The sequence below is a fragment of the Anopheles stephensi genome, chromosome 3 (genome assembly GCF_013141755.1).
Source record: "Anopheles stephensi strain Indian chromosome 3, UCI_ANSTEP_V1.0, whole genome shotgun sequence".
NCBI lineage: Eukaryota > Metazoa > Arthropoda > Insecta > Diptera > Culicidae > Anopheles > Anopheles stephensi.
The window spans coordinates 40,027,175-40,050,971 of record NC_050203.1 but is presented as its reverse complement, the minus strand read 5'-3'; the positions used below and the strand labels follow the sequence as shown (position 1 = coordinate 40,050,971).

The window sequence follows — 23,797 nt, the reverse complement described above, 5'->3', positions numbered from 1 at the left end:
GGCCTAAACCATCCCGGGTGGCATGGCAAGGCGTGAATCACGTACATCTCGGGTTCTCAAAACAAAAACCCAAGGTAGAACAGAAACGAGAACGGACCAGAGCATACTGACCGACACCACCGGTAGCAGCAGCAGACGAAGAAACGCCAATGCCCACCACGCCGCCACGCCAATGCTAATTGCAAATTCATGGCACTTTTATTGCGGATTCATCACACTTCCGCACAACCGTTTACCGGCGTCGGATTGTATCCTTTCTTCCGCCCGCCCGCTGGGTGCCGTCACGCAGGATCGGCCGCATCCACCACGCGCACCACACAAGAGAACGTACAGAATGTGCATGATAATTACTTTATCAACCTTTCAAAAGCTGCCATTCGGTCGTTTATATTGCCGCACAACAAACGGCCTTCCTTCTTTTATTTCGTATTCCGGGGCTTTACGTTCCCGGGTACGATTGTACTGGCAGGCACCCGGGCGTAGGTTTAGAGATTTTGCGTGCTGCAGGCACCTCGGAAGGACTTCAACTTCAGCTGTCAACTCGAAAGGCGACAGTCCGTTTTATTATTTGCACCCGCAAACCGGCAGCAGCAGAACGATTTAAGTGAAAGCTGTCGTGTTAGGATTCCAGTGCCCGGGTTTGAACCAGCCCGTACCGCTGATGCTAATCTGGCCAAGTCATTCCGTCAGTCTCGGCTGACCGAGCACCAGCAACTGACAGAGTGGTTCCATCGCTCTGATAAGGGCAGCTGTAACTAACCCACGGACGAGCGCCCGGAGCCATTTTTGCACAACTACGTACCAGCAGACACAAGGGTGCTGCTTCTTCTGGGTGGTCCAGTTTGCGTCACGTTTGTGTCCTAGCTCCAAAAAAACATGGAAAAAAATAATAACAATATGGATATCATCTGCTCTTCATGTCTTCAGAGAGTTTCGGGCTATCCTTCCGAGAGTACATACATACATGCCGTTAAAGTTAACCCTTCAGTGTGTAGTATTGATGGAAAGTTCTTTTATTATGTTGTTCAACACAATTTTGCTGATAAAACAAATCAACTCAGACAAGATAACATTTCTTACACACTCCCGAAACGTGCGTGTCCTGCCCTACTTTCATACAAATTTCTTCAACTAACGAACAAAATGGAAAAAAGGAAGATGAATATTTAAATTCGAGCCCGAAACACTTCATGCCAGGCACACGCTGAGGTACCGATGGCTCACACACACACTTACACCTTTGAAGCACCGAAAGACGATATCCTGGTCAGGGGACGAGGAAGGTTTGCCGTGCGAGCTTCAGTTTTCGGGCGGGCATCGCATTATGTCCTAATCGGCACACAGGCAAATGGAATCGTTTATGAATTTTAAACAGAAACCGTACGCAACACCGAACCGGGGTGTGAAACTGGAGCTCGAGGGTCAAACATATCCCTCCCACGCACACCCCCCCCCCCCCCCATCGCCCCCCCTCCAGTTGCCGAACGAGTGGGCGATTTTATTTCATCCGTAGAATAAACGTGTTTAATCAGTGGAAGATCCGTACCCTTTCCGCCACCTGTCCAACTCTCGCACGGAACCGGCAGCACCGGGGTTTTGGTTTGGGACAAGTATATTTTCAAATTAGAAATTCAGTAATAAAATGAAAATGAGCTGAACCATCATTTGCAGGGGTAGATAACGAATTTTCTTACTGAAGGCCTGTCCTTACACCCGACCCCATTGGGTGAGCCATGGGACTTTCCCGGTTTCGGTTGACATACAGGAAGGAAAAAAAGTGCGTCATGTGTGTGTTTGTGTGAGTATTTGTCTGTTTTACACACATTACCTTAATCAAAGATATGATTTCCATCGCAGGTGGCGTACCTGGTAGTACGTGCCGTGATGATAAGATTGCGACGACGACGACGACGCATACATACTTATTTGCCGTCTGGGCATTTTTCTTGATTGTTTCGTGTGTGTGTTTTGTTTTTTTCTGTTTTGCCTCTTCTGAGTAGCAGAAGTCTATGAATATTTCAAATTCGGGGGGGAATTTCTATTTGTAACGAGTTCGAGAGCGAAGGAAGCTGTGTAGGACTCCTGTGGTTTCAAGTGTTTAGTTTGTAGAGGGTTATTTGCTGTGTTGTAATAAATCTTCTCACAAAGAGTATTGCACTGTTACAAAATTGGAGAGCTTATTACAACTTCTAAAGCTCTGTCCATTTAGCATAAGGGGGTACACATCATATGCTATAGCTCGTTCAATGTTCAACCTATGAAAATGGTAGGAAAATCAAATAAAAGTCATTGGATTTTACTTGCAATACCAAATTAAAGGGGGAAAACACATAATCAGTGGATTCAAGGGCGGACTTTACTTTGAATGCCACCCTGGTAAAAACTTTATTCTGCCGCAGCACCCTGGACAATATCTCCAACAAGTTAAAGTTTAGTTTTGTTGAAAAATGTACCTCTAAAATGGATGACGTAGCAAGCCAAAAAGGCATGTTGGCTTAAGCAAAGTTGGTAAGGCAGTCGAAACTCATGGGCAATATTCCCAAACCGAAAATCCCAAACTAGACCATTAACATAAACATTTATAAAGATCAGTATCTGGATGAGTACGTTTTGGCTTTCATGGAAGCTGTTAGGAGTGTGACAGTGACGCTCAAATTGAAATCAACAGCAAGAATATTAACCCACCTAACATTTTTTGTATTCGTGAGAAACGGCCTGGAAAATGTAAGCTATTGTCCAATAAATTTGACCCAGCTGGCTTTATTTATAGTACCACGCGTTACCGGTAGGCAGTGCAAGCAGCGCCAAAGCAAGCAGCAAGGACCGAAGCCAGCAGTAGGAAAAAACTCGAGAACAATCGCAAAGCGGCATTAAATTCGAACCCTGTTTTCAAAGTGCAATCACATAGGTGTTGAAATTGTACGCCCGAGAGACGAATCGTCCGGACTTATCCGATATTCTACAGCTATAATGACAGCCATAATAAATGATAACTCAGTTGTGCGGAAGATACTTTTAAAGGGAAGGTGGTTCTTGTATTCATTCGTCCACCAATTACAATTTCAATTCTTACTTTTTCAGTTAAAATTTCGATAAGGAACGTATCATTTTGTGTTATTTCAAAACATACAGTAACGGCCAATAGAGTATAAAACCAAATTAACATCCGATTTACAAATTACTAATTTCGATACTTCTACTTGGTATAATCATTGGTCGAAATTTGCCAAAAGCATCATCAAAATCTTAACTTTCTACATACAGTTTTTGTTCGTTTTCTAAAAACAAAGCTGGAATGTGTTAAAGTTGAAAAGATGGAAAAGAAAATGCCCATAATTGTAAACCAAAAAAATTTTTCCATTTTTAAATCTTATTATCTTACTTTATGGTATAGCTTCCGGGTGACGGCAGGCCATTTCAGGGATGCTTACCGATATTAAAAAATTGGAAAAAAATGACTTCATAGGTTCTATAGGTATCTATAGGGCGACCAGGTAGTAGACGTGACCACGGCGCCGGTCCTTACACGGCAGGACCTAGGTTCACGTCCTAACTGGGCTGTTCCCCTATAGTTAGGACTGACTATCCAACTATGCGGTATCAGTGAGTTTAGTAAGCCAGAAATGGCAGGCTTGACCGTCTGGCTTGAGGTCGTCAGGCCAAGGAAGAAGCAGAAGAATGTTATCTCTTACACTTTAACACTCTTACACACTGTTTAGACACAGTATCTTGCTGGGATGATGTATAGCCTCATGCCCACTCATAGGATTGAAGTGATCGAATTATTTAAAGATAATATTAGGAGCTTTCTACTCAACCGATAGAGATCATGTGTTGGATTTGTTTCAAACTGAACCAAATTTTTTCATGAGAATGGCCAAAACATTCTCAGAATCTATTTCATGATTGATCCAATGATCCAGGATCGTTTTCCCATAAACCTCCAATCCAATGGTCATTGTTGATCGTTTATAAAACATTTTTTTTTTAAATTTACCGAGAGTAATCAGAGATCAGATTCCGGCAGTCCTTTTACACGCTGTTAATTGTGGTTAACTCTCTATCTAACCATGTCATGTTGGGAGAAATTTATTCAAACTGTATTCAGAAGACTGCCCGATGGTAGAGACTGGGTAGTGAATCCCATCCGAACCGATCGCCCGGCACAATAGCTGATCCATCAAGGATGAAGTGCCATAAACATTGCAAAATTGTAGCAAAAACAGGATTCAACTTAATTGAATTACCTGTCAAAAAGAAAATAATTGATGTGAACATGACGAGTTAACCTGCAATCAATAATTTAACAAATCGTGTAAAACTTTGCAACAAACTCAAGAGAGCAAGCACTACATTAGCGCATTAAAATTTCACTTCCCATAATTACTTTATTTAAAACGTGCAAAGGGAACCAACCCAACAAAAACGCGACTGTCAAGACGGCAGCACAGTCCAGACCGGCAGTCGATGTCATTAAATCATTACTAATTGGTGAGCAAAATGCAAAGAAACGGATTCAACCGAACCGTGGTCAATTAGTCAAACCTGCGGAGAACAGACCCCCAGCCCTCGATGGGCCCAGCCGGATGGGTGCGGAATTGTTTGTGGAAGCAATTTGAATCACTAAAGCGCGCGCGCTCCCTCTCTCTCTTTCTGTCTCCGTTGTCCCAGACAGACGACTGTGCCGGGGATTAAACAGTCAAAGCATGCCCGCCATAAGGCTCCCTATCATGCTCCCTTGCAGATAAATGTCATACGACACGACGTCGTTCCCCGGTCTGCGGTGCGGCGGGACGGTCCCGCGGGACCGGACGAGTTCGGCTTCTATTTGCCAAGCGATAAAATGTATTCCACAGCGTCACGAAGGACGCTCGTTCCAATCGGCGGCATGCCATCGGTGGCGGGAGCACAGGGCATGGGCGGGCACGGTCCAGCACCGAACGGAATACTAATGGCGGCAGCACGAGTTGACATAATCAAGCTAATCCTGATCGAGGGGAAGAGATTTTAGCCAACCAACTCTTGCCCGTGCCTTGATTAAGTCGTTTTTGTTTTGTTTTGGGTTTGTTTCGCTTCCAGGACGAGATGCTCAAGGCGGACGCATTTCTGGTGGTGTACTCCGTGGTGGACAAGGCGACCTTTAGCCGGGCCGACCAGCTGCTCAACATGCTGCACGATATGGACGTGAGCCGGTCCCGGCCGACCATCCTGGTGGCGAACAAGATCGATCTGGCCCGATCACGTGCCGTTTCTTCGCAGGGTAAGAACTGTCCCGGATGATGAGCTGTTGGAAGCGAGTATTCGAATTTTTGGTTGTTCCCATTTTTTACTAGATGGCAAATGTCTGGCCTGCACGCACAAAATCAAATTCATCGAGGTATCGGTAGCAATCAACCATAACGTGGACGAGCTGCTGGCGGGCATCCTATCACAGATACGTCTCAAACGGGAGCAATCGGCCGTACAGGTACAGGCAACGCAATCGGGTCGTTCCGAAGGGCTCGATGGTGTACTTAACCGGTGTTTCTTCGTTTTTATCTTGTAGGGCATCCGGGAACCGTCGTCCGCACACTGGTACAAAAATCGCAGCGTTGTCCGAGCGTCCATGAAGGCACGTCAGATGATCACGTGGATATTCGGCAAGGAGGATTCAAAGTTTAAAAACTGCGAGAATCTGCAGGTGCTGTAAGACGCCGCTGCACAGCTAACGCTCGCCAGGGGACAGCTTCTGGAAAACTCCCATTTCCCATACCCATCTTCTCGCTATAACTTCTTCCCGAAAATCTTGGCAAACATCCAATCAAAAGGAAACCACAATTCAACGGCAAAACGGGAGAGAAAATAGAAGTAGCCTAAAGAGCGGTGGAGGTGGATATAGAGCGTAAGAGGAACAGCAACAGCAACAAATTCAAAAACCAAAACAACATCAAACCGTAACATTAATATCGTTATACAACTTTTGCTACAAGTGCCTTCAGTCAGCGTATCTGAAACTGCGTAGATATGTATAATGAAAGAAGGATAGAGGCGGGCGATGCACTGGACGGTTTCTTGAGGACGTTTGTCGAGCCGGTCGTTGGAAGTCGCCACAATCAAAGCCAAAGCAGGATCAGAAGTGGGATGGAATCCGCGGGGGGATGGATTGGACGACCCGCCCGTTAGGCTCCTATCGACAAAAAAACAAAAAATGGTAGAAAAGGTAAATCAAATTAATTGTGTAAGCGCGTAATCTTCTTACCATGTGCCATGTGCTGCAATTCTTAGTAAAAAAAAATTCTAGCTCACGTAAGGAACAACCACTTCGTTTTCCATGTAAAGCGCGCCGTAGCTCGAAAGTCTCCGTTCGAAAAACAGTGTATGTGTAACCGTTAAAGCATATACATATACACACACACGCGCGCGCGCATATAGACACATATACACATATAATATACATATATACATACATACATCTTTTCTACGTGATGCCATCATCCGGTATGAAGTAAGAGCTGTTGTAGCGAGTACATTTGTAAGAGAAGGAAACCGCATAACATAACTTTAATGCAAACCAAAACAAGGGCAAACATGTAGAACAAGAGAAAAAAAGGAAGATAATGTAAGCTAATCGGAAAGAGAAAACGAACGTTTGTAGAACAAATAGATAACAAAGAAGCAAAGCAAACAGAAAAGCATAAAAGCGGGAAAGGGGGAGAACAGAAAGAGAGAGAAAATGAAGCAAAACAATTCAAACAATAAAATATACATATACATGAAAAATGGGCAGCAATAGTAGCAAAAACTTTAACGTAGACTAAGCGTCTTTGCGAACAGAACAATATATTCTAACCCTGCGCGACGGAAACCGGATTGCCGGATTGTCAAAAGGCGAAACACCACTTTATCGTATCAAACACCCACACACACACACACACACATCCATGTAGCGATAAGTAATTGAATAATGTTTCAAATTAACGGCTGTAACCCCGCCCCAGCCCAGCTGCCAGGCAGGTGGTGTGGCAGCGGTGGGGTGTGATAGTAGCGTGGAGGTGGAAAGCTGGAGGAAAAATGTTAATATACATATTATCTATTATCGTTATTTGTATCGTTGGGTCAGTGTTTTGTCGGAACAGTTAAACTCGTACACTTCTACACATAAAGGTTAGAACGGGAGAAAAAGAAACAAACAAAAAGTAGCGAAAACTTACACACAAACGTAGGAAAATTAATATCAGACGGTTTTTGGGTAGGACGGACATTTGAAGTGAAATCAATAATGCAAAAAGTTGAAGAAACAATACAAAAAATAGCAACAGCGATTCAATTCATATAATGGAAGTTTTCAATCATTGAGCGGAATATTTCAAACGGATAGTGGAATATTTGCAATCATGTAATGGATTTTTGCATGCAGCTGTGAAATGTTGTAGATGAAAGATATGGCAATTGAACAAACCATTCCCATTCATTTTCACATTAAACCTGAACAAGATTAGACCAAACGGTCAAAGCCCAAAAGAGCTAAGTGAAAAGTTCCACGAGAGTGGTATTGCAAATCTCACCTCACTGTATGCAAGATTCCATTGTATGATTGTAATGTTCCACAATCCATTTGGAATGTTGCCCGTAAATGATTAAACAATTCGATTGTATGGATTGAGATTTTGTAAGGATTAAAAGGGAAGATCGAAAGTTCAGATTTATACTTTACATCGTACTATTAGAAAACCAATAAATTTGTAATACTGTTCTGCTTTTCCCATTGCAGGGTTTCTCAGGCCAGTTTTAACATTGTTTTAACACTACTATATGTCAACAGCTTCTTCTTCTTCTTCTTCTTGGCTTGGCACTACAACCTAGAGAGGTCTCGGCCTGCCATCTCTGGCTTTCTGTAACTTGATTTTACACGTAGCAGATTAGTCAGTCTGGATGGGATTTGAACTCCGGTCCTGTCGTGTAAAGACCGGCGCCGTTACCGCCCCAAAAACAACAATCAGCAGCATAAATCGCTATTCTGACATCGTGTATGCAATTCAACCACGTTAACCCTTCTCAACGCGAGACATTCAAATATTCAATTCCGTAAAATCCCATATCGATAGTGGAAAATACGGAGAAGACGGAGCATTCAAGCAACATGTTTATATTCCGTGGTTCGATGTTCTACTGTTTAATATTTAAATTTTTAACCATAAAATCGATGATTAGATTTGATTTTAATTTTTAAACTTCAATAACCTTTTAAATACAAATCTGTTCAGCCTGGCCGTTTTGCTGGATTTTTATTTTTTATGTTGAGATATTTTAATGCCTTTTCTATTTTATAAAGCATTCTTCTTCTTCTTGATTGACACCACGACCTCGAAAGGTCTCGGTTTACCATTTCATTCTTCGACTTTATTTTATTCGTAGCTGGGTAGTCACAGACCTGCGTACAGGAAGGCAGTCTGGATGGGATTCGATCTCCGGTCTTGCTGCATGAAGACCGGCGCCGTCGAGTTGGGATTTTACGGAGTTGAAAGTTTGTTTTCCCGTGTTAAGAAGTGTTAATAAGGTTGAATTACAAAAACGCTGTCGAATTAGCCTTTAATGCTGTTGACATACAGTGGTACATCGCTCAACTGGTCTGAGAAACCCTGTAACACCTCACATTGTAGATAAAAAAACGCCAGTTTAAAAACGTAAAAAAAAGTTCGATTTAATCGTTTGCAATAATTGTCTACCCGAGGTTTCCTGCACTACCCTTCTTTCATGACAAAACTCGACAATAACTGACGAAGGGTACGTGTTGCGCGTGTATTCTGGATAGCTTCAGCTCTGTTAAAGCAACCCCGTTTAGTGGCTGTCGATGAAACTTTTTAATGCCTTTTAATAAATCTATTACGTTTTGCTTTCCGTTATAGACCGAGAAGGGTGCGTGTGCAACGTACTTCCTAGCATGTAAACCTGTATTACAATGGCACAAAAATCGATCATTAGAGAGAGAGACACAGAGCATCCTTAGCATCTGTATCAGAGTGTCCTATTCGCCTTTTAATGCACAGGACGTTCAAGCTTCCAAACGGTCCACACGTCTCCATCATCCATCGTATCCAATCGCTGACTAAAGCGGAAACAAACAAGCACCTCCTGTAAGCTCCGTTTCCTTTCCGATAGCGATAAATGTTGCCAAAGAATGCTACCAGCCAGTGCAGTTTTGTAACCGATTCTATTGCTCTTGCATACATCCACTTATCCAGCGCTATATAATCATCGTTGTTCGTGCGTGTACAGAGAGTTCGTTGGGAAAACGTGTACAATAAGCGTAATGTATGAAAAACAATTGGTGGAAAAACAAAACAACAGCAAACATAGCAATAAATCTTTCGAACGAAAGATTCATCATTAAGGGTTAATATCATCATCAAGCAGAACCGGGGCAGACATTGTTGAGAGAAATGGAAAAATCAAACTAAACACTACATAAAAATGATATCTTTGTACATCAAACTATATTGAGGAAAACATAAAAAAAAGAGTTGATAACTTGTTAACTGTGGGCCCAAAGATAATAATAATATTAGCGTGTAATGTAAAGGAACAGTGCCGAGCGTAGTCTGTCGGCTGCAGCCGTATATGCAGCAGCACCGGGGCGAAAACAGCCGGAAGTGAGGATCACCGTATCTTTCCAATCATAAAAACAACCCCAACTCCAACTATTTCCCCGTACGTCCAAGCGACAGGCCGCCGCAAAACCAACTAAACTAACTGTAACAATGATATCCATCCAGCATCCAGCACACTCAGCGTTAAACTATCTCGAGCCTCAACTTGCTATAATGTTGAATTTTATAAAACCTCTTACGCTTTGAGCGCTCTTGAACGCGTGATTCTGTCGCAAGTCCTCCTCTCCTGGGGCGTCCTAGGAAACGTCCAACACTTCTTACCACGACGACGTTTTTTGGTAGGGAAGCGAACGGAACGAAAGCAGTATATCATAGCAAACCACATAAGCATAAACCATAATAACCACAAACAGGCAGAAGGTCTGCAGCATCTGCGCATGCGGCAGCAAACAAAAAACGGCCAGAGGGCAAATCGTGCATGCGCATTTAAAATACCTATACTTATGTACATGCTAATGTTACATTTTGTTTTTACTATATAATTTTTTTTCTCTTGAAATAAACATAAGTTGTTCACTGATTATAGTTGACGCACCGGCGTGTCTATTTTTTAAATCGTGGTTTGGATATGTTTTAAAGCAACCGAGACCGAGATAATGCTTTGGCTTCGCGGATGACATCGACAGCACCGGATGGTCATGAGAAATTAAGGAACTGATTGGAGGATCCGCGGAACCTACGGGTAGCAAGACTGGTGAAATAGCACTGCCCTTGTTCCAGCTTAGCGATCCAAACTGAAGCCGAGGGACACCAGATGATGCACCCTCGTATTCAAGGATGGATCGAACCAATCTGCAGTAAAGCGACTTCCGACATAAAGGGGTTAGTGATATCGACGGAAAACTTGCGAATAAAACCCAGGGTGTTCGTGGTAGGACATTTTGCTAGCCAGGACGACACCAAGGTCGTTGATAGCGTTGCACCGTTGTTGATAGCGTTGAGTTGTTGAGTGTTTTTGGAGTAAAGTGCCAGGATACGATTGGGAGATCATGTTATCTTAGGATAACAACCTTATCCCAAGGCAACCAGGGGCATTGCTCAGCGGAATGGGGTATACTATAGACTCCACAAATTCTGGGCTCAAGATGACACCAACAAGACACAACATGCACGATATTTCGCAAACTAAGACGCCCCATAGCAAGCGTCCTGGTAAGAGTTCTGGTCTATGCTGGTCGGGGACGTAAATATTGTTTGAAAGACTGTCAGATCAAGTGGAGCTGAACTTTTCGCAGATAGGATGCAGCTGTGGACTTACTTTCTAAACTCTAATCCTTTTCCCAGGACACTCGGTCTTGGGTCGCATTGCTCCACGCGACGGCTGCATGAGATCTCCGTCCTGATCCAGCCAAAAAGCCTGCTGCTTACCTCCATGCCTAGTAACGGACGGGTCGCTGAGGAGGAACTTGCTGGTGGGGCATGAGCATGAGACGTCTGCCCATCTGATATCCCGGCCTTACTGGTGTACGTATCAACTCCATCACTCCATCTCAGACTGGACCTACCACGCATCATCTGGCCATGTGGGCGATCTAATAGGACTATAAAGGTTGGGTCGACCGGTATCATTCTCATTGTATGGCGGTCCAACCAATGTCTGGGCGAGTCTAATAGTGACGTCACAGGTCGGATCACTCGGTACCGTTCTTATGACATCCGTCAAAGTCTGGTGATTCTAACAACTCCTAGAACTCATCATTGTAGCGGCCACTCCGTGTAGGGGTCCTTCCACACAAATTGGACCAAAAATCTATCGGAACATCTTTTTCTCCGTCAGTATTCGACAGAGTCCATGTCTCAGAGGCGTATATGGCGCTTCGTCCGTCGCGACAAGTTTCGTCCCTTAAATCTCCTACCCGAAGTGCCACTCACTCGATCCTTTAGTAGGCATCTGCTACATAGGAGTCTCAAACCAATGATGTCTATACCATCAGCGTATGCCAGGATCTGGATTGACTTATAGAAGATGGTGCCCGAACCTTTGAGTCACGGATAGTCCTCCCCCGCGCCAGATTGAGGAGAAAACAGGCAAGACTATCGCTCTAGCGTTTCCCTCACGGGTTCCTACTCGGTGTTGTATCCGTTCTCACCTAGGTAGGTTTGTTTGGAAGGTCCAAACATAACGGTCCTGCTCAACGTTGGACCTGTTCCTGATCAACATACCGGAACGTATGGACGTATGGCTACAATCGTTTCGCTGTCTTCCGATCATCTACCGGTGGTTTTAAACATCAGTAAGACTGGGATGCATGTCAGGAGACAGCGGAGAAACTTCCGGGAAGCTGACTGGTTTAGCTTCAGGCACCATGTCGAAGAGGCCGTCGTTGAGAATATCCCTCTTTCAACTCCAGGTGACATCGATGCAGCCCTCACTAGACTGGTAAGTACCTTGAAGGAAGCCGAAATGCGCTCGGTTCCTACGATACAGGTTAGGGACAAAGTTGTCCAACTTGATCCGGAAACAAAGCGACTAATTTGCTAGAAGAACGCCCTTCGTCGGCAGTACAAGCTTACAGGTTATAGGATTTTCTTCTCTTTATTTAGGCAAGTTGCCAAAACGGTTGAACGTAAACTGGTGGCACTCCGAAACCGGCGTTTTGATGAGTAGGTCAGTAACTTTCCCAAGAACTCCAAACCATTCTGGCGCATGGCCAGGATGCTTTAGGTAAAGCCTAGGCCGATTCCCCCCCGCGATGTGATAATTCCATTGCTTTTGCGACGGAGGAAAAGGTTGACAAATAAGCACAACACTTTGCTCGATCTCATAGGATTAGTGAATCTATTATTAGTCCGTGGGAGTCTACCGTTGGACAGTATCCGGGAATGGGAATGGGCTGAGCTGTCACATGTGACGGCCGATTAAGTCCGCATGCTCATAAGGCACACCGTGTCATACAAGAGTCCTGGATCAGACAATGTGTTCAACGTTTTGTTGAAGCACGTTAGAAATAGGACGATTGCACTGTTGACGCCCATTTTTGATAGATGCTTAGAGTTGGGATACTTTCCCCAACGGTGGAAATGGGCGAAGATTGTGCCGATTAGAAAACCGGGCAAGGATCCTTGTTTGGCTTCAAGCTACAGGCCAATCTCCCTGTTGATCGCACTTAGCAAGCTCTTTGAGCGGATAATTCACGCCCGAGTGGAGGGACATTGTGCTGCCAGCGACACCCTGGCGGAAGTGCAGTTTGGATTCAGGAGGGAGCATTCTGCTGCCCATCAGCTTCAACGTGTCCTGGACATAGTTGATACCGCCAAGTGGTAGGGTAAATCCACCGCTATGGCTCTCCTCGACATCGAGAAGGCATTTGACAGTGTCTGGCATGATGGGCTTCTGTATAAACTCAAGGTTCAAGGCCTCCCTGGTTACCTGGTTAAGATAATACAGAGTTATCTGGAACAGCGTACGTCGGTCGTTCAGATTGACTCAATTCGATCTGATCCATTTCCGAACTGTGCCGGAGTGCCCTTGAACCCCTACTGTATAACTGCTTCACAGCAGACGTCCCTTCTCTGCCTTGCAACACGCAGCTAGTACTATACGCCGACGATACTGCTATCCTGTGCAGAAATCGCTACTTGGCCTACCTAGGAAGAGGACTGCAAAAGGGATTGAATACTTACACCAAATATCTCTCCGAATGGAAAATTTTGGTAAACAACTGCAAAACTCAAGCGAATGTGCTTCCCTTCAGGTGTGTTGTACGCTCGACCACAATCGAACGCAAGGTCGATACTGTAAGGATGCATGACACCCTCATCCCTTGGTTCATGTAAAATATCTGGGGATTGAAATCGATCGCGAGCTATCATTCAAAACCCACATACATCATCTTCGGACTGAAGTATTCGGATACTTGTCCAATTTGTATCCTCTTCCAAACAGAAACTCTAGTCTGTTGCTTAGCAATAAACTGATTGTGTATAGGATGGTAGTGTCTCCGACACTGGTGTTGCTCCGTCGGTGATATGCTGGCAGTACAAAGAATTCAAAATAGGTTCCTTAAGTTGATCCTGGACGCACCCATGCGTACAGCAACGGGGAGAATTCATGATATCACAGGTATCCCTATGATGGATGAAAAGGTTAAGCTGACTACTCACAAACTAAGGGAAAAGTGCCTAACATCCAGCCACTCAATCTTACGAAACTTGTTCGTATGAATGCTTAACCAGTTTTTCCCATGTCCGGTGTATTGTGCCTGTTTTTTTTTTTTGGTTTTTGTGAACTGTTCGTTAAGTGTTCTTGTAACGTTATGTCCTTAGTGTTGTGTCATTGTGCTGTGTAATAAGTGTTTTCCTATTTTTAGTGTTGTGTTTTATTTTGATGAGTGTCATTGTTTTAGTAATTCTTGTATTTGTTTTAATGTTTGTGCTACTGACCTTTGAATAGCTCTGAGACAGGTTAAGTTTCTTTTAAATAGTACATAAGCGTAGACCTAGATTGCTGAAAATTCATTGGAGCCCGAACCATGTGTCATAGGCGTAGACAAACAGGGGAAGATTATATGAAAGAATTCGATGTGTTTATTCCGTTTTCAATCAATAAATTAATATCACATTACGTATTGTTTGTTAGTAGCATTTTACCAGTACATGTACCTTCTCCGATCGCGCACCACGGTCCTATTAAATGCGTGTTTGTGTGTGTGTCTGTGTTTGCTTAAACGCTAATTGAGAATTCCTTCTTCGGTCTTATTACGATTACGATCTGGTTTGGCTACTGCATTCATTCACTCTCCCCTGGCATGTGCGTCGTACACCCTATCCTGCCCTTACTTACTAGCTGCACTATCATCTACTAAGGGGGGAAGGACTAAACGGGAAAGGCAATGTTTCGCATTTTGCTTCCCTCCTGCAGGCTATCGTGCGTTGTTGTGTATTGTCCGTGTAGTAGTGGTGGTAGTCTGGCAAAAAGATGGGCAACATTACCCGGTGGCCCTGACATGGCGCCATTCTATAAAACGGTGCGTGTGTTTCTGTGTGTCATGGCGAAAATGCTTGATCGTCTCTCGTTGATTGTTGTCTTTGTTCGAACGGGGAAAATTGGTTTTGGCTTCTTTAAACTAACGTTTCCTTTTGGTCCCATTGCTCTCAACCGCTTTCAGCACAACAACAATCACAACAGCAACAACCATGTCCATGACTACATATGGCGCGCGCCCCCAATGCCGGCAATGGTGCATTGATTTGATGTTGCATCGCCGGTAACAACACAACCCCCGACACCGCACACCTTCCCTTTTTCTCCCTTTGTCTTCGATTTTGGTTTGGTAGTAAAAAATTTGTCCCGGCAGGAAATGGTCTCAGCCTTTCATCGACTAATACAGCCTATACGAGGGCTAAACATGTGTATGATTGTGTTTGTTTAGACAGCGAAATGAGTGTAAAGACCTTATCCTTTCAAAAAAACAAAAATATCTCCTTCCTATCCTACCTATTCCACACCTATCACTGTCGCTTCACTAATATGTACGCTTGTGTTTGTCTCTCTCTCTCTCTTACTCCGATGCGTGCTGCTACACCTTCTCGCTCACAGACTTTCTTTCTTTTGGGGGGATTCTATGCGCTATCCTAAAGTAAGCTACGGACTAAGGAACGGTGGAGGCAGATGAGTCCGGAGCCGGCAGCGCTTCGGGAGCAGAGACTGCCGGGGGTTGCTCTTCAACCTCCACCACCGAATGCCCCTCGTTACCTGCAGCAATGCTTGCAGTAGTAGTGCTGGTATCGCTAATGCTAATGCTAGGACTGTTGTGTTGTTGTGCGGTCTCGGCAGTCGCCGGCAACTCGTTGCCATCGGCCGGTTTCTGGGTGGGAAACAGCACCGAGTAAGCGGGCGGTGGATCAAGCTCGCCATAGTGAGGTAGATTGGGACCGGCGGGACTGTCACCGGCGGCGGTGTTCAGCCCGTGGCGACCATCCGTCGGAGGGGATGTTTGCAGAAAGGAGGGCACCTGATCGGGCAGCGAATCGTCCACGCTTTGCTCGGGTTTGTGAGATCGGCAACAGCATTCTGCAAAATCGTAAAAGGACAACAGTGAGACCGTAGGCAGGCGGTGGTGCTGTGGTGGAGTGTGTTGTCAAACCGCAGCGTGGCAGCTTACCCCAGAGACCGCAAATTAGCAGCGCACCACCGCAGATGAGCATCCCCAGAAACAGATAACCCCACGGGCCATATTTGGACAGTCCGGTTAGGCTGCTGCGTTGCTTTTTCGGTGGCACCGTCGGTTCGGGTGCGGCCGGTGGAAACGGAGAAACCGGGGCGGGCGGGTACATGGCTCCAAACTTTTGCTCCAGCGCTATATCTACCTCACCGTAGGACGGTTTCGATGGTAGCTCCTTCGGCTCGCCGCCAAAGAACGACTTGATCGTGTTTTGGATGTAATGACGAAACACGGATTGAACGGGATTTTCCTGGCCGGAGAAGAGAACGGAACAGAAAATTACGATGCGAATGTTTTACAGCAAGGTGTTCTAGATTCGGCTTTTGTGAGCTGTGATGATGATGATTCCGGATTTTACGGGGTCACATGGTTTATTTTTAACGATCAGAGAGAGAGAGAGAGCGAGAGTGGGTGACACATTTTCTGTAATGCACTTGACAAATGGAAACAGGGAACCGAGCAAGACACGGAAAGGCACGGACAAAAGGGCCAAGTTGCAAACAAGATACTAAATCATCTATCACCAGTGCGATAATTATCATTTCAAACATGCTCGTAAGGCTATCAAGTACCCTGAGAAGGTTACATTAAAACAAAATGAGAAAATAGCATTGATACCATTAAAAATGTCGGACCGGACGATCCGGTGGAAGAGGCGACAACGACAGAACCGGGGTTCAAATCCTATCCGGACCGTTCCCCCGTAGTTGAGGACTGACTATCCAACCCATGTGCTTAAGTCTAGTAAGCCAGAAATAGCCGGCAAGACGTTAAGAGGTCGCTAGGTCAAGAAGAGAGAGAGAACATTCGGTCGGTAAAAACTGATCTTGCAACGTTCCTATTTACATTCTCTTGGAACGATGTCACGGTGTAACGCTAGCTGGCACGTTGATCGGTAAAGTGAATTAAAACTTTGAGTTATGGTGACTGTAAAGCGGTAGCCAACAGACACGCTGACACGGTTGATTGACGGGCGGTTGTCTTGCGGGCTGGTCCGAAGTTGTACAACAATCTGTTAAGAAGCGGTCGTGATTGAATGCTGTTAGACACTGTCTGTTCATGTTAGAGTAATTATGACTATGTTCTGCGATACAGAATAATACAGTTTCTGTAAATGATGACAAGCGTAAAAGAGTGATGAAAATGTGTAAAGCTAGCCGATCTCCATGTGGGGGGTCAAGGTTGACCATTTCAATTGCAAGAAACAAATTCATACCAAAGAAGAGACCACTTACCGAGTACTCCTGCTGCCGGTGCTTTATACACATTGCCTCGTTCTCGTCGCTGACCTCGCTCCCGATCGGGGGACAGTTGGGCAAACCGTCGCAGACCAGCTCCCGGGCGATGCAAAGCAATGGCGTACCGACGTACTCCAGACAGGAATGCTTATCTCGCTCCACGCAAACCGCACCCTGCCCGACCACCGTGATCTGCAGCCGATAGTTGGGCGCATTGCCATCGTGGTTCCAGGCAATGTTCAGCTTACCCTGCAGCAGCCGCATCGGTTCTTCCTGCGTACCGGACGTTTCCAGCAGGCATGGATCTAGCCGCCACGAGGGTAACACCTCACCATTTGCCGACTGGGACTGTAAAGGGGGGGGGGGGGGGGGGAGAGGGGGAAAAAGCCGGAGAAAGGGGGGAAGCAAGTTCAGTTAGATCAATTGAGGTTTCGAACCATTTTTGCGCTCCAACTAATTAGCACCCAGCCGAGCGAGTGTGTGTGTGCATGTGGTAGGTGTGCGAGCTATTTTGTTGCGCATCGTTGCCCTTGACTAGCTTGTACGACTGCTCTACACACACACACACACACTCTTCTTGCGATAGTTGTGCATGGGCAGTTCTTCCGTGGCACGTGTGCTGGGCAAGTTGCCGGCAAACGTAACCTGCTCTTCATCGAAATAATAGTAGAATGCGAAGAATGCACAACACTAAACTAACACCGCACGCATGCACACACGCTCGCTTCTTCCGATCACGCTTTAAAGGCTAGAACTGGTTCTTCGGCGCATAACAGGCCCGGTACACGTACAATCGTTAGGGGGCAGCTATGCGTGCTGTTGCTGGACTTGTTGCCGTTGTACTTTCTGCTGGCCGAACTGCGAGGGCCCATCCCGGGAACGCGCTGCAATCGCACGAAGAAGTTGTACGCATCGGGTGCCCGGAATTGGCGCTTGCAGGAAGTAGCCGACGATGGTGACGCCTTGCCCTGCTCCGGGCGTAGGGCGAGCAGCATACTGGACGCGGGACCCTTATCGCTGACGTACTGCTGCTCGCTGGATTCGCCGCTCTCGCCGCACAGCGATAATAGACCCGCTGCCATTGGTTCGGCATCTGGGTACCGGCAGGTGTACCGAAGGAGAGACAGAGAGAACCATTGTGAGTTTGTTTTGTAAGCGTAAACGATTTAAGAAAAAAGTTTTTGAGAGTTTTATATCTTAACAGATAACGTATTTAAACCCTATTTTTCCTTAAAATGCCTACAAAGAGATAGATTCCAACTACCCAACCGTGTTTTAAGAACCCTCAAATACAACAGACACTTTGGAGGAAAATTGAGGCTTTATCGCCTGATGGATTTATTGTTGTAAAACCTGAATCTGGGGTCAAAACATCCATCGTAACGATGAACAACATTCCGGACAAAATGGATATTGCCATTCATGTCTTAGACGAAGATGACAATCCAAGCTCTAGTGGCAAAGATTCGGCACAACCTGAGTACGATGCTTGTGAAAAATAAATTAGCGATAATAGGTAACTCGTCGTTCATCGCAGAGACTCAACCGACTAACATCAGCAGAAACCAAACGAATTTTGTTTGCAAATCTCTGTATCCGTTCTGTATCCAATACTGTGAATGCGCTAATGCGGAAATACAAACAATGACAGCTTTTTTCCTGCCATTTATGATTTGTTTGCACTGTATTTTACGCCTTACGGCACAAAGGGGAATTAGATTGGCACTTCCTGACACCTGCTTCGAGTTTGAAAACATACGGACATCCTGCAGTGCGTTAAGATCCTGGCATTATCACCAAGTAAATTTATCGTTGTGAAACTTGGATCCAGGGGATGCAGAACATCCGTCAATATTCTGTACAAGAATGTCCATTTTCGTTCATATCTCAGACGAAGTCGACCAACTAAGTGGCAATCATTCTTTATGAGCATCTGACGACGCTTGTAAGAAATATCTTTAGATAGGTAGACTCAATCCGTCGTGTAAGGGGACTCCCGATCGACCCTGAATTGGAACTGGACTGTGACTAATGTCCACTACGATGTAGCATTTGATCACTAATTCGAACAGTATGTAAGAGAGTAACGTCAAAAATGTGGAGATCCTGTTAAAGACAACCAAAACCAAGGTGGTCTGCTTCTATAGCTTCTAACGGTCCATGGCTGCACTTCTCAACCCCCCGGCTGCATCCAATCTCCCCTGACTCCACTTGATCTATCCAACGAGCTCACTGTGCTCCTCTACGCCTCGTGCAGAACGGGTCGTTGACAAGCATGAGTTCGGCATCCTCATCACGTGCCCTAACCAGTTTATCCTTCGCATACACCGCCAAAGATAGTCCTTAGCAACCGCCGCTCGAAAATGGCGAATGCATTTGTGTCCTTCGGCGGCATAGTCCAGGGCTAGTGCCCGTAAAGTACCAGCAACTAGTACGTAGCAATAATGCACTAGTAAGGTATGGATCCGAAGCTTCTTGAGGGTTAACAAAACCTCTCCATACGCTACTTCGACTCAATACGTCCCCGGCGTACAGAACTCTCCATACATCTGAACTTGGGTCATACGGGGAAACCCAACCCCTTGGGAAGAGAGATAGCGAGCGTCTGTTCTCTATGTTTGGGGGCGGCTGACTGTCCCTTCTGTCCTCAAGCGTGGGCTCTCTGACGCGATAGGGGATTGAGGGAGAGAGGCCTTGCAAGCCGTCCCCCATACAAACGCAACGAGCAGGTGCCATCTATTCGTAGTAAAACTGCTCGGCAACTATCTTTACAAAATGTTGGTTTAAGTAAAACAAAACTAATGCATTTCTTTAAATAAGTTTTTGCCTCTAAAAACGTACTTTAAGAGTTTTGCTTTTAAATCACTGCTCATCATTTCGTAACATTCGAAAGATTGCAACGCAAAACAAACAAAGCTATTACTTGGACTTTGGCCATTTCGTTCCGAGAGGCCAAAAAAAAATAATCCAAACCGATTTACAATAAAGAAATTGTCAATGAAAGCAGTTATTCAACCGGCACTCATTACGTTCCCGTAGGATTTGTTTCTTTTTTTTTTTTTTTGTTCACTCCCTTACTTTAATAGGCCATTACAGTCCATAAACTCCAGACATGATTCATCAGAGCCACAAAAAAGTGTCCTCGAATGGGGGGCAAACGGCTACCATCAGCATTAGCAGCAATGATCCTGAAAGCGAATTAACTGGTCAACGTGTCGCAACGCACCTTTCCCTTGATGCAATCACGGCAAACACGGAAGTTGTGAGAGAGAAAAAGGGTTGTTATAAGGACTTTTGTTTTTGTCCTGGTACGTTCTTCATGAGTGGTGACTTTCTCCCTCGAGTGACAACTGGGCTTACGATAATTAGACGAATGTTGCCACGTTAGAGACGCAATACAAACCGATGGCAGACACTTGTCTTGCACATAGTTTGTTGGTGGCTTTTTTCTTGCTTTGCTTTGCTTTGATAAAAGAAGACAACGCAAACGCACACGTCGATAGCAAAGCGCCAACGGCGGCAGTAGGTGTGCCTGTGCTGTGCCGATTACTCGCCATGTTCAAATGGCATCAATTATGCGAAGGTTACTGAAAATGACCTGTATCAATTTAATGCTGGCACGTTTGGTGTTTGTCGCTTGCTCGATATGTCCGTACCGATGCCCGTCACCGACCCGAGAGCTCGATCCGACGATAGGCGTGTGTGTGTGTGTGAGTATGACACCGATCATTGCGGGCATGTCGATGCCGCTGGCTGAACCGATCGTACCAACAGCAGATTGATCTTGAAGATGTTCGAAAGCCACGAGTGCAATCACGGGTACCGCGGCATACCCGGCGGCTGATGCAATGTGCGGCACATTCAGGTTGTGATTATTTCACCGACCTCAAGTGGCTCGTGGATGATGATGATGATGATGATACGCGACCAATACTCGACGCGCAAAGTGCTGCTAAAATCAAACTACTTCCGGAGTGAGGTGGTAACTTACGACGCCCAGCAATATTTACCGAATCCCAATCCCCGCTGTAAACAAATAAATTCCACCGACCGGCAAGTAGGCAAACGGTGCAGATAGTGCAGGTGGTGCTGTGTGTTGACAAAGCGTCATCAAACCCGTCGGGCTGATCATGAGCCGCCGTTGTCTGGCAAACCGACCGATTTCCGACGATTGATCCGGTACCTCGAACGATTGGGCGTGCCGTGTAATGCTCGAAACCAATTCTGTTCCCGCACACGCACCATTACAGAAACCAACCACCGTGCGTAATTATGTGTAAAATGTGAATAGAGTCTGTTGCTCAACTGCGTACCTCCGGTGGATTATTTTGCATCGAACCTATTAAGTGGGACAAAGTAAATCGGAGTTTCCTCATCGGATTTTGTCTTTGGAGGCGCAGCGAATCAGGCGCAATGTTTGACTGCGAGACTTCATGCGACGCACGTCGATCGTAACACCGAATCTCGATCAAATTTAGACATGAATTCCATTCGGATCGTTGTGGGTTTTGTGCAATAGGGGTTGGGAAGGGTGAGTCAACCAGGTGGGCGTCAGCGTGGAAAAGGTTTGGCAAAGAGCTAAACAATACTTCCGTGGTGAGCGTCCACGGTGGGAGGGCGCGTCGTCAGGTGTTCGCGAAACCTCGTCTAATGTGGAGTGTGATTGAAAAAGATCATAAATAAACGTAACGCTGAAAGAGATAAATTGAGCATGATGTTCGGTGTGGACAGGTGGGCAAAGTTCGGTCAGCTTACATTATGATGGGTGTTTGGTGACCTTAGACGAATATGTGACGACGCATTCGGAAGATGATGCACGAGGATGGCTTGTGAAATTAAACATCAATGCTGCGTTAAAATAAAACCAGCAAGGAATGTTTTCTATCATATCGCAATTTGAAAATGCGAAGCTGTACAGCGAACCGAACTACTTTGCGTCAACAACAGCCTCCCTCTCCGAATGCGACCGATCAACCCGATCAACCCGATCGATCATCTGGTTGGTTCGATTTTCGATTACGGTGATGGTGAAGGTTCCGGTGGAGGTTAAAGCCTACGTGAGCACACACTCGTTTACGGTTGAACTCGAGATGATGATTGCTCGCGATCTTCCGACTCGCCTAAAAACCGTGACTCACTTCAGCTCGAACCGGGGGAAATACTTTCATTCATGAGTCAACCGGGATGAACTCTCCCAGACCGAAGTGGGCCGGATTTTGGCCCGGAAACATTTTTTTTCTCCTTCCAGCGAATTCGATGCCTTTGTTTAGAGACGATCGTGTGGATGCTCTCTCTATCTCTCTGTGTACTGTCGTTTCCATTTCTATTTGACGGACAGATGGATAGACCGAGACACGGAAATGGTTGTTAGCACTCCGGGTGTTTGGCGTCGCGTTGGTCGCGCGTCTTGCTGTGAGATTTAGCTTTTGCTTCTGACCCAACAACACCACGATTCGACCCCGGGTTGCACAACTTACTTGAGAAGAACGATGCACAATCGGTGCGTTGTGCTGTGTAGAGAATAAAAATACACCACCACTGCAGCAGGGATGTCGCCCTCGGGAGGAGGATCATGTTTTCCTCTCGTTAGTGTTCGCTGCTGTATCGGGCTAAGCTCCAGCTGTTGCGTCCGTTGCTGCTGCTGGTACGCTGGTTGGTGGCCGCCAGCCACGCATTTATCGCGGAAACAGATGGGGAAAAGAGCACCAGCCAGCCACTCGGTTTCTGCGCACAACACTATCCCTAACGGTTCTCCGGTCCGCTCCACGGCTTCACCACAAACACACACACACACACACACACAACACCGAGGCGGAACACCGATATTTCACTTGGCGAATCTCTGTTGAATTTGTTTTCGCTTGCCGTTTGTCGTCGTCGTCGTCGATAGCTTAGCGACACACAGCCACTAGCCTACACTTGGCCACCTTTTTAGCCACAGAGCAACCCGCGGTCATGTTGGACCATAATAGCACGGAGGTTTCGCACGCACAGTATGTCAGCCAGCGATGGCGTCGAGCGATCTCGTACCGGACGTTGCGATCGTACGAAAGGAAGACGCGAACAACGCACACACCAGGCGCCAACGTCAAACCATCTGGAACTTTTCGTTCGAATTCAACAATAAAATGCGAGTCGTACTTCGCACGCGCACGAAGGCAGGAGGGATAATGCGTGATGCTCTAACCGTAGGCAGTGCTGTCAAACGTGCTGCACGTCAATTAGCTTGGTGAGTTTTATTTTTGCTACTAAAACCATTTAAATAGAATCCCAAAAGGATTTGTTTTAGTTAACTATCCCAGTGATGTCACGTACGGTTCAAATAGCTGGTACGAATGGCTCACATAAAAAATATAATCATTATAAAAAGTTTCAAACTGGTGGCGTTTCGTGAGTTTGATGCTCCTGTATTGTGCTGGCTGGACGTTGTTTACCTACGAAGCTGCGCAGTGTACAACCAACAACGGGAACCCCCAACGGACATGCTCAATGACATTTGCCGTTAAAAGTTTAATTTCTTTTAGGCAAACGAATTTGAAATACAATGTAGAAAACCGTTAAATAACTGTGGTAGTCTGCATGGAGGGAAAATATCTTGTTAACGTAATTCTCAAACTATCGTACAAGCTGGCTAAACGCGGAAACAAAGAGCAATAAGCAGAGTACAAGTACTAAGTAAAAAGCAGTTATATTTTAAGCTGTTATAGAAAAATTGAAAAGGAAATCCTCTGTCTAAGGCCAAAGGATG

At 45.6% G+C, this 23,797-nt stretch overlaps 2 protein-coding genes across 7 annotated transcripts in view; one reads left to right on the top strand and one right to left on the bottom strand.

Annotated features, from left to right (window-relative positions):
• LOC118511964 (GTP-binding protein RAD) overlaps positions 1 to 10,172 on the top strand; it is a 39,658-nt gene extending 29,486 nt beyond the window's left edge. For all 6 annotated transcript variants that reach the window (XM_036055696.1, XM_036055691.1, XM_036055693.1 and 3 more), the window contains 3 exons: positions 5,080 to 5,260; positions 5,334 to 5,467; positions 5,546 to 10,172. In XM_036055696.1, the coding sequence (XP_035911589.1) occupies positions 5,080 to 5,260; positions 5,334 to 5,467; positions 5,546 to 5,689 (459 nt within the window). In that variant the 3' untranslated portion in view covers positions 5,690 to 10,172. The remainder of the gene's footprint in view (positions 1 to 5,079; positions 5,261 to 5,333; positions 5,468 to 5,545) is intronic.
• A 3,979-nt stretch (positions 10,173 to 14,151) lies between these two features.
• On the bottom strand, positions 14,152 to 23,236 carry LOC118511960. The gene is made up of 5 exons (XM_036055682.1): positions 22,527 to 23,236; positions 17,841 to 18,142; positions 17,047 to 17,397; positions 15,752 to 16,061; positions 14,152 to 15,660 (listed from the first exon to the last, which is right to left on the bottom strand). Exons 1-5 carry the CDS (start codon positions 22,621 to 22,623, stop codon positions 15,239 to 15,241), a joined length of 1,482 nt encoding a protein of 493 aa, XP_035911575.1. The 5' UTR covers positions 22,624 to 23,236; the 3' UTR covers positions 14,152 to 15,238.
• Between the last annotated feature and the right edge of the window lie 561 nt (positions 23,237 to 23,797).

Bases quoted from the DNA above. Each gene is read 5' to 3' on its own strand.
- LOC118511960 (XM_036055682.1), bottom strand. From the start codon at position 22,623: ATGATCCTCCTCCCGAGGGCGACATCCCTGCTGCAGTGGTGGTGTATT. The intron at 17,398-17,840 runs GTACGTGTACCG...CCCCCTTTACAG, and splicing joins ATAGCTGCCCCCTAACGATT to TCCCAGTCGGCAAATGGTGA. The intron at 15,661-15,751 runs GTAAGCTGCCAC...ACGATTTTGCAG, and splicing joins GCTAATTTGCGGTCTCTGGG to AATGCTGTTGCCGATCTCAC.